At 44.4% G+C, this 10,967-nt stretch overlaps 1 protein-coding gene across 1 annotated transcript; it reads left to right on the top strand.

The window, feature by feature from the left end:
- Nucleotides 1–6,772: 6,772 nt before the first annotated feature.
- On the top strand, nucleotides 6,773–7,523 carry LOC129336507 (X-ray repair cross-complementing protein 5-like). Its single transcript, XM_054989636.1, has 2 exons — nucleotides 6,773–7,115; nucleotides 7,231–7,523. The coding sequence occupies exons 1-2, from the start codon at nucleotides 6,773–6,775 to the stop codon at nucleotides 7,521–7,523; spliced, it is 636 nt and encodes a 211-aa protein (XP_054845611.1).
- Nucleotides 7,524–10,967: the final 3,444 nt, after the last annotated feature.

Here is a 10,967-nt window from a genome sequence, read left to right on the forward strand (position 1 = left end):
TCCTGATTCCAGTAGGTTGAAGGGGGGTAGAGATTGCTGGATGCTTGATTTCAACAGGGTGAAGATGGGGTGGGCATTGCTGCCTGCTCAGTGCCTTATTCCAGTAGGTTGAAGGGGGCTGGCATTGCCACTTGCTCCACTTCATGTCCTGGCTGGGTGAATGGAAGAAGGGAATTGCCTCCTTCTCTGTGCCTGATCCCACTCAGGTGCAGGTGCTGGGTGGGCATTGGCACCTGCTCCACTCCTGATCCCAGTGGGGTGAAGGGGGTGGACATTGCCATCTGCTCTCCTCCTGATCCCAACTGGGTGAAGAGGAGTGGGCATTGCCACCTGCTCCGCTCCTAATACCAGCTGGGTAAAGCAGAGAGTGGGCATAGCCACCTTCTCCACTCTTAATACCAGCTCAGTTATGGCGGGGGTGGGTGGGCATTGCCTCCTGCTCCGCTACTAATACCAGCTGAGTTAAGGCAAAGGGGTGCATTGCCACCTGTTCCTCTCCTAATACCGCTTGGTGTAAGGCAGGGGCGGGCATTACCACCTGCTCTGTTTTTGATCCCAGCTGGCTGAAGTGGAGGTGGGCATTGCCACTTGCTCTGCTCCTAATATCAACTAGATTAAGGTGGAGGTGGGCATTGCCACCTCCTCCACTCCCAATACCTGCTGGTTTAATACAGGGGTAGGCATTGTCACCTGTTACGTTCCTAAAATTCACTGTGTTAAGGTGGGGATGGGCATTGCTATCTGCTCCGCTCTTAATGCCAGTTGTGATAAGGTGGGAGGGGGCATTGCCACCAACTTCACTCCTAATACCAGCTGGTTTAAGGCAGAGCCGGGCATTACCACCTGCTCTGCTTCTGATCCCAGCTGGTTGAAGGGGGGCGGGTATTGCCACCTGCTCCGCCCCTAATATAAGCTGTGTTAATGCAGAGAGTGGGCATTGCCACTTGCTCTGCTCCTAATACCAGCTGGGTTAAGGCAGGGCAGGCATTGCCACCTGCTCCACTCATAATACCAGCTGGCTGAAGGAGGCGAGCATTCCCACCTGCTGTGTTACTAATTCCTGCTGGGTTAACGTGGTGGTGGGCATTGCCACATGCTCCGCTCCTAATACCAGCCAGGTTAAGGCATGGGGAGGGCATAGCCACCTGCTCTGCTCCTGTTCCCTGCCTGGGCTTCCCACCACCGCATGTTTTCTGGAATGATATGGTGAGTTACCTGGGCTTTCCTCTGTGGCAGCACCCTCTGGTGGTACACCAGGGTATAAAGTGAGTTGTCTGAAACATGCTTACTCCATTATATAGTAAGATGCATGGTTTTTTGTCCTGTTCCTTTTATAAAAGCCTCTCCCTGAACCATTTTGCTATAATATAGGATGGTTTCCTTGATAAGAAAGCCCTCTTGAACTGTTTAGTTTTTCATCGTTTGCAGAAAGAGAGAAACATGAAAGGCTTTTTGACCTCCTCAAGCAAGCCAGTCCACAATGAGGGAGGGGGACAAAAGACAGTCTATAGATAGTTGTTGATGTTGTTCATCCACAGGATAGCAGTCACAGAAGGCTGAGCTCAGTTGACCAAAGCTGTTTTGATATAGCATAGCAGGAGAGGCATAATATCACATATCAATGGTTTCAACATTGCCTTATTCATATTTTGTGTTCTACACATCGTAAGGTGGCATCACTCAAGCCTGTTGAAGAATTCTGTGGTTTAACTGTGCCTTATTGTACAGATTCAGAGCCACCTTCCGGTTTTGGGGGACCCTGAGCAAAATGCCTCCCATGTGCCTTACTCTAAGCAGCCTTGTCCTTTTCTACTCCATGTCTCCCCTTCATATTCATACAGATCATGCATATGTGCACACATCCACACACACACACCACATACAACCTTTCTGGGCTTTGTAAGACATGGGCAAGAGACGTCTACATAGAAGCAGAGTGTTGCTGCTTCTCTTTTCCTGGTGTCTACCAACCCAGGAAATGTGAGATTGCCTCAGAAACCTCTCCCATTCCCTGCAAGAGAGGTGTTATAGGACAGTTCTCTTTTAAAAGTGTAAGATTCAAGTACTGTTGTACCTTAGAGACCAACTAGATTTCCAGGATATAAGCTTTGAAGAGTCAAAGTTCCCTTCATCAGATACGAGTAGGGAAAGGTAGGAGTCTTTGTAATCCAAGCAGAAAGTGGAATTGATATTGCAAATTAAAGTGTCACAATGCTAGCTATAATACATCTTGTAATTAGCTTGATAGAGCAGAGGTGCGAAGTATATTACAGCTAGCTTCTTGACATTCTAATTTGCAATACCCCTCATATTCTAATTTGCAATACTACTCAAATTTATATTTAACCTTTTGCAACTCTTGATAGAGATCTGGATTAGGAGATGTAGCAAATTGAGTTAACCAACATTTCAACTTATTTTCCATGTTCATTTCTTCCCTTTCTCCAAGCTTCTTCTTGTGAGATCCATATGCAATAATCCTTCTTATGACAAAAGCTTTACAAGATTCCCATTCAATAGCATGAGTTTTCACAGTTCCTTGGTTAATATTAAAATACTCTGAAAGCTGTGTTTTAAAAGTTTTGTTGTTGAGCAGAGAGTCATTAAAATGCCATAAAAATGCCATAAGCTTTGAGAACTAATAAAAAGGGGCATGATCAGAAATAACAATTACATCTGTATCACATGAGGCATCAATACATCTGAGCAAGAAAATAATCTAATTGAAAACAGTTATGACATAAAGAAGAAATAAAGGTATAGTCTCTCTCCTTTGAGTGTAACATTCACCAAGGATCAATCAAACCTAATTCAACCATATAAGCTTTAAGTGTAGATTTCACCAATGAACATTCATTTTACAGGGTTTTGCTTCAATCTAAAGCTGTATTTAGCATTTCAAAATATCCCCACTAACAAATAATCATATATAAGTTCTATCAAGTTACTGAAACACTGATGAAACATATCTGGAGAATCCATATTTGGACTGTATACATCAATCATAACCATAATAGAATCAAAGGTTTTCACTACCAAAACAATAAAGAAACCATTTGGGTCTGTTATTTCTTCTTGAACTTGAAAAGAGACAAGTTTATGTATTAATATAGCCACAACCTTAGACTGAGTAGACATATCTATAGCATATACCTCTCCAACCCAGTCTTTACACAACTTATTTTTTATCATTTGAGGTTCCTTTGAAGTTTCTAGAAGTCTACATTGTGAAGAAACAAACAATTTTAGTCAGTGGTGAATGTGTTTGCAAACCTCCAGGTGGGGTCTTGAGCTGATCTCCAGATTACAGTGATGAGTTCCCCTGGAGAAAATGTTAGCTCCAGTGGGTGGACTCTGTAGCATCACATCTCTGCTGAGCTTTCTCCCCTCCCCAAACACTCCCCTCCCTCTGTTCTGCCCCCAAATCTCCAGATCCAACCTGGAGTTGGCGACTCTAATGGTGGACTGACTTTGCCAGATCATGGCTTAGCAGGTATCGCACCTCAGCACTACATAAGTGTCACCTCCTCCAAATGTTGAAGTCTCTATGGATGCTGTGTAAACATATACAAGGATTCTGCACATGTTGGATAATGCACTTTCAATGCAATTTATCAATCGTTTGAGGTGGATTTTTTGTTCTGCACATGAAAAAATCCATTCCAAGTGATCTATAATGAGAATTGGAAGTGCATTATCCAACGTGTGCAGAATCACTCATAAACTCCACCTTGTTAAAGGAATGTCAATCAGTGTTTTATTTAGTGCTTTATTTGGAAGGCAAGATCTTGTGATCACTTATGTTCAGAAATCTAGATGATCTCCAAGTGTGTGAAATCATGAAAACATTTCCAAAAGTTATTTCACAGATTCAGAGTGTTATATCAGGATTCAGAAACGCTCTGTTCTTCTTCAACTACAGCAAGTCATTTTGGGGTTGTGTTTTGGAAATCAAGGCCTTAAAATGTATGGCTTGTACTGCTTTAGTTTAATGGGCTGTCAACTGTCCAGGCAGCTCTAGTACAAAGCAAGACATGCCTTTAATCTTCAAAGAAAACAAAAGTAAAGTGAATAAATTCACTTATTAGCTAGAAGGTACAAAATAAGTGAAGAAGAACCAGGGCTGTTTTTCAGTCTTCAGATTAGACATGAAGTATCGGTCTCACCATGCATTTAAAATATTTAGATATTGTAGAAAGAAAATATTTTTTCCTACTTGTGTAATTTAATGTGGAATTCCCAACATTTAAATTTGCAGTAGGAGTTTAAGTTACTATTATCAAAATACTCCCTCTCATTTGAAATTTTCAGTTTATGTTGTACTTATCTTACATCTTTTTTTTACAGATACGTGTTCACATCTAATGTGGGTTTCAGAGAGTCTTCAGGAACCTTAAACAATACATAGTCTCTTGAAAGCTATTTGTGGGGCCAGCTCAAGGGTGAGGACATAATGAAGAAAAAAAACATATAGGCACTAGATGGAGTTAAAAAGGCCACAACTTTATTGATTACAGCTTAAGGAGCCAAGGCACAGCATGGGCAAAGATCCAAGCATGGCAGCCTTGCCTGCCAGCTGAAGACCCCCTTGTCTCCTCAGCCCACCTGCTGAGGAGGGAGGACTGCAAGATGATGGTAAGTGAAATTCCACATGGGAGTAAACATCTGCCGGGTTTCTCTGCTACCTGGGAGTGAACATGCCCTGATAACTCCTGTACAGGACTTGCCCCTGCCATGCCTTGTCCTCAAGATCCGTTAAGGGGATCCCCAACAAAGGGGAAACAGTACACGCAGGCTGTTTTTCCCCAAAAGGATATATGCCCAATGCCATAACTGCCATGAAAGATGGGTAATCTCCTGCCCAACTCCCGCCAAAGTTCCTAAATCTTCAATCAGTCCACAACCCGTCCCATACATCCTGCAGCCAAATGTCATGTCTCCAGCTGGAGAGGTGTACCCCATCAAGATGGAACAATGCCTCCATCACAAAAGAAATGTCTGGGTGGTGAATGATGAAGCCCCCTACCAACTCAACAAAGTGCCCCACAGTCTTTGCAACCTTCCTGCTAGACATATCAATCTTCTTTAGAAAAATGGCACCACACCATGAGTGCCTCTCCAGCAAGTCCAACCAAAGGAGCTGTATACCTGGAAAGCATCTCAACTGGGAGTCTGCAGTTCAGGTTCAGAATTTAAAAAAAAAATCCAATTTTTTGCTGATTTGGCAAAATTCAGCTTTTCTGGATCAAAATAGAGACTACCAAATCAGATTTGATATTCTGAATTCAAGCCACCAGATTAATTTGGTTGAATTTGGTAAACCTGGTATGATGGAATGCGCTTTAAATAAGGTTTCCTAAGTGCAGCTTTCAGAGAGCTGGAAGGGAAGGCGTTAACAATTGCCTGGAATGAGAGAGTGAATGACAGGCTGTTCCATCCTATCTCTGAGTGGCCAGTCAGAATCAGCCTTCAGAATGATGGTTGGTTCCTGACAGGGTTTTGAGGAGAGTGTGTGAGAGAGTCTGATGGGGAAGGTCAGACTTGTTCCTCCCCGGTGTGAAGGAAAAGAAATCTTTTGCCCTGAATGCAACATCATTGTCTTAAAGAAACATTCTAATTGAGAATTCCAAATATAAAAACTAGCACAAGCTGAAACTCATTTACACAGCCATGATAGAAGCGGGAGTGTACTTTTGGCAAGGGTGAGTGGATAGTAAGTGGAGGCTCCTATTCAAACCAAGTGAAGAAGAAAAAGGTTCCTTCTTGTCCAGCGTCTAAAGGGAGTTTGGCTTTTAGGAGGACCCCAGGTCTGTTGAACAAATGTCAGTAAACCTAAGTTGTAAAAGGGAACTCTGTGAAAAAACATTGTTGCTGTCACAGAAGTATTAACTAAAAGATCTCTCACTATTAAGAATTAAGAACATAGAAACTAAACTATTTTGCCTGTGACTTAAAGAGTATTCTGTTCTACCAACAAATTTTACCTCAGCTTTTTCATTCCCTTATTCCATCCCTGCCTATTCAATAAAGTGCTTGTTTATTTTGAATATTATACAGTCTCCAGTACCACATCCAACACAGAGGAAGAGGTCTCCTGCTTTCCCCCCATCAAGTTTCTGGGCTGTGCTAAAAAAGCCAGTTATAACTGCTTAGTAGACATGGGCATGAACAGAAAAAAACCGAACATGGTGTTCATTGCCATTCACAAACAACGAACATTGATGAACATGACCTGTTCACGAACATGTTCATTGTTCATGGGGGCCAGCAGGCTCTCCTCCAGCCATCAAGATCCCTACCGCACCATTCCCAGAAACCCTACCTGAGCAGACAGCAGGAAATGTACCAATAATAAATAATAGCTTGCCCCCAGGACCTGGCAGCAGCCCTGGAACTTAAAGAGGTAGATCCCTATCCCACCACACACAAAGAAAATTCAAGCTCCAATGCGCTCTCCCTGTCTCTCTCTCAAAATGCCAACAGCAACTGTCTCTCCCTCACTGTCTGCAAAACCAGAGCTGGGAGCCCCCCTCCCCCCTGCTCTTTGCTTCCTTGTAACAAATTTGGAGCTCCACACTTGAAAGGAAGACCTGCCTATCAAGCTAAGTTGGGCTTAGATTGGGGTTTCCAGGGCAACAGCAGGAGTTCAGACAGAGGTCAGGTAGTCCCTGCCTCCGGTTGCCAAGAAAATTGATTGCAGGCGCCAGATTGTCTGGCTTGACGAACAGCAATGAACAGCAACGAACTTGCAACAACCACCTGTTCGTTTAGAATGGGGCCTTACACTGGATGCAGCAAGTACACTTTATGGCTTCTCCATTGTCCTTGCTGTTACTCAATCTCTGGAACTCTGACTTGTTTTCATCTTCTTTTCCTACCTTATGCAGATGACAAATGGAAAATTGACTTTACTGAGAAAGTCTCAGCTAATCAAGAACAGGTGGACAAAATGAAGGAAATTGTCCAGAAACTTCAATTCAAGTACAGGAGCGACAGCTTTGAGAACCCAGCTCTCCAACAGCACTATATGAACTTGGAGGCCTTGGCCCTAGACCTGCTGGAACCTGAAAAGGCTGAGGATCTGACAGTGCCTAAGACTGAGGGCCAAGCTACAAGTGACGAATGACACTTGAACAGCAAGTGTATTTCTCCCTGTTCACTTGCCCTCCACTCAATCCACTTGCTGTTCAAGTGTCATTCGTCACTTATAGCTTGGCCCCAAGCCAATAGACTACAGGATAGGTAACCTTGTGGAGGAATTCAAGCAGCTGGTGTATCCACCTGGTTATCATCCTGAAGGGAAAGCTCCAAAGCGCAAACAAGGAGGTGGCTCAGAACAACTAGAAAAGAAAGCCAAGATAGAAATCTCTGAAGAGGAGTTAAAAAATCATGTTCAAAAAGGCACTTTGGGAAAGCTCATAGTATCACTTCTGAAGGATGTCTGCAAGATTTATGGTCTGAAGGGAGGTGGGAAGGAGCAAGAACTTTTAGATGCGGTGAATGAACATTTCAGTAACCACTAACAACTAAACCCTATATTCAACTGTTTAGTTTCTTCACCCAGTCCCAAATCTGATGTAGAATACCTCAAGGAGGAATACAATTGAAAGTCCAATTGTTATTTTGGGTTCATTTGGTAGAAAAATGCCAGTTATGGCTCTTGTCTTAAAATTACCATTTATATGCTTTTTGGTGTCTGAATAAATTGATATGTGTTGAAAAAAAAATAGAATAGGGCCTTACGAACAGCTTGTTTGTGAACAGCTGATTGGGCTGTTTGTGGCTTTTTTTAGTTCGTATTGCTGTTCGTGCCCATCTCTATTTCTTAGCAGGATGGGACACAAAAGAACTTTAAAACCACAAAGACATGCTACTTGGAGCTGCTCAGCCAAAGCAGGCAAACTTGGTTTTTGGCAGGAAAATCTGCCTCAGAATGGGGGACTGAATGGGGGTGGGGGGTCCATCATACCTGGCTTGGCTGTTCCTTTGCTGTTTCCCTGAAATAAACAGCAATTCCCACCTTTTTTTGCAAATAGGGAGGGGAGACATTTTTCAACAAATTTTGGAGGGAAACTTCCTGACTGTCTCTGACTGTCCTCTAACTCCCCCCCCCCCTTCCAAGGTTCATGAAGTTTGACCCCAGGGTCCAATTCTATGGCCCCCAGAACAAGGTTCCCCCAGTCATTCCATTGTTTTCTATGGGAAAAAGTCAGAACTGACTCCCACTGCAGAAACACACTGTGACAAGGCATACTCCTAAATGCAAATCCAAGCATTCTCCTAAATGCAAGCTCATCCCAGAGAAAGCCCAACAGAATCAAACTGAAGCATGAGAATGGAATCCTCCCAAACCAAAAGGAAGCATGGGGCGACCAACATCTCAGTAGAAAATCAAGTCCATTCCACCCAAACAAAATTGAAGCAAGGGACACTGGCAAGCAAGCCTGTAGCCTCTATAGAGGACCTGAGTATGCTGATGAATTGGAAATACATGAGAGAGAGTTATCAGTGTTGACAAAGGGGGTCCCTGGCCAGGCAGGTGGACCAATAGGTAAGCCAAATCATCTGTTGACTAGACATGGGGGAGCCAGATAGGAAAGCCAGATAGTGCAAGACCAGATCACTGATAGGGGCAAGGATACCTATTCCCCGGCACAACTGGAGAAATTCAGGAAGCATGATAAAGCAGCCCTGTAATCTTGTAGGGTGGAGGGGGTTACCAAAGCAAGTTCTTCCTGCATTATTGTGTTCTCCCAAGTTCTCACAGCTTCTCCAAGAATGGGTCCAGATTCCAGCAAGCCTCTAGGTGAAAACGAAGAACCTCTCCATCTGGAAATGAGAAAGTGTCTGCAGCAATTCTATTATCAGTATATACTACATTACTGGGCTGAAAATAATATGTTAGCAGACAAGGAGGCCAAAGTGAACTTGCACACAAGGCAAGCTCAGAGGGCTGCCTGTTAAGAACCCAAACCACTGCTTGGTTTTCACACCAGAAGTGGACCCACTTGTTCCTAAATTGCTCCCTCCAAATGACTACACCATTAGAGTAGGGAAGAACTCGAGAAATGTGAAGTCATGTCAATGATTTCGACCAATGATATGGCTACATCTGGGTGCACCATCACCCCTGGAGTTAAACCTGAAAGAGTAAGAACAATGGGAAAAAGGAGGAAAAAAGCAATAACCCTGCAAAAGAAGAATAACAAGAGGCTGGGACAAAAAAAATGGAGTATAACTAAAAAGGTAATAGAATTAAAAACATCAGCATATAATTTAATTCTTCAATTAAAAGTACATTAAAAACATTCACAGTGTGGTTCAACATATAAGTACCAAAACCTTGTTTATGTACATAGTAAAATCATCCATACAGGATTTTAATCTTCATATGTACAGGACCAAAAATCATAGCTGAAAACTCTAAAATTTCTGTAAAACATGATCTACCAAGGACAAATCCCCCCAAAACAATTAGAAAAGACAAGAAGATAGGGGAGAAAAAACAAAAACCCTGCAGAAACCGCCTACACTATGTTCATGCCAGGGTGCCCCTTTCAGTGGAGATTACTCTCTTCTCCACCCCCTTTGATGTGTTCTGAATCTGGACAGTGGCAGCCTTACATCAGGGGACATGTATGTGTCAGCACGAGCCAGTTGGCTGCCTCTATCTTTCACAATGAGTCAGTAGCATCCCACTTTGTGATTGCTTGCTTGCATTGGGGTTGTTACGGACTCCAGAACAATTGCTATTCTTCTGTGCACTAGTTTTAGGGTATTTCTATCATATATTTCCCCTCTGCAGAGGAGGCTTAGGGTGCCAACTGATGACATCAGCGATACACTCTCTGCCCAACATTTAGTGTTACCTCAGCCATGCACGACCCATTCAAATAAAAATAGTTTACATGCAACTCTGAAAGCCTTTAAGGGATTCTTTAATCAAGTAATGAGGCTGCTTGGCGGTTTTGAGGCTCACGGTATGTCTGTTCTGGGATTTCACTCAACCTACAGTTTCTCTGCATTTTTGTTATACGAAAGAGTTTCTTTCATTAATGTTTGCATTATAAATCTCATACCTTATATATGTCAAGACTGGCTAGTAGACCCGCAGGCGGGCCTGTAAATGGTATTAAAACACTGTTTAGTTGAATGAGAACTTGTGGAAAGAACCCTACAATTCTTAGGTTTCAGTTAACAAATATGATGATTTCATGTTAGCAAGACCTCAGAGGGCAATAGTGCCAGTTTCCTGTCACCCCTTATTGGTTTATTGCATTATTGTTGTGTGAATTCGGCCCCTTCCTGGCAAGCAGCTACGCTGCTCAGCCAGGGGCCATTTATTGCCACTCCTGAGGGATGGACGGCACCACCCCCTCCATTCCTTATAAGGAGTGGCTGGGAGGGCAGAGCGAGCCTTGTGACGCAGCTCTGCCCTTCCCAGCTCATTGCAGCTCAGTTGCTCGGTACAGGAGGACGTCTCCTGCGAGCGACTGAGGGCCCTGTGCTTTGGCGTTGGCCTTGTGCTTGCCTGCGCGCAGGGAGAGCGACGGAGGCGACGCGCGGCGGATCTTCACCGGGGCGGCTCTGGAGGCTTGAGGGTCGCTCCGGAGCTTGGGATTGCGCTGGCCGGCGGAGGCTCGGCGCGGCCGCGTGGCTCTTCAATTTGTTGGCTGGGTGCACGCGAGCGTAGTGCACCCTAGCCGGACCGCATAAGGCTTCTTGGGCCACGGGACGGCTTGGGAGGTTGGGCGGTCCGTTCTGCGGCGCTGAAGTGTGCCGGCCGTCAGAGGCGCGGCGCGGCTAGGAGGCTACCACCCGGTGTGCCCTGGGGGCCTTCCTTAACTCGGCCGCACAGCTTGGCCTTGGGGGGAGGACGCCATTGTTCGGGTTCGTTCGGGTGCACTGGGGGGAAGACCCGTGGGATAGCCCTCTGTTGCCGGACGCCATTTTGGCATTGCTACTGG

The sequence above is a fragment of the Eublepharis macularius genome, chromosome 10 (assembly GCF_028583425.1).
Source record: "Eublepharis macularius isolate TG4126 chromosome 10, MPM_Emac_v1.0, whole genome shotgun sequence".
Lineage (NCBI taxonomy): Eukaryota > Metazoa > Chordata > Lepidosauria > Squamata > Eublepharidae > Eublepharis > Eublepharis macularius.

Coding starts and splice junctions, on each gene's coding strand:
- LOC129336507 (XM_054989636.1), top strand. CDS start 6,773: ATGGGGCCTTACACTGGATGCAGCAAGTACACTTTATGGCTTCTCCAT. Junction 7,116..7,230: donor GACTGAGGGCCAAGCTACAA/GTGACGAATGAC, acceptor CCAAGCCAATAG/ACTACAGGATAGGTAACCTT.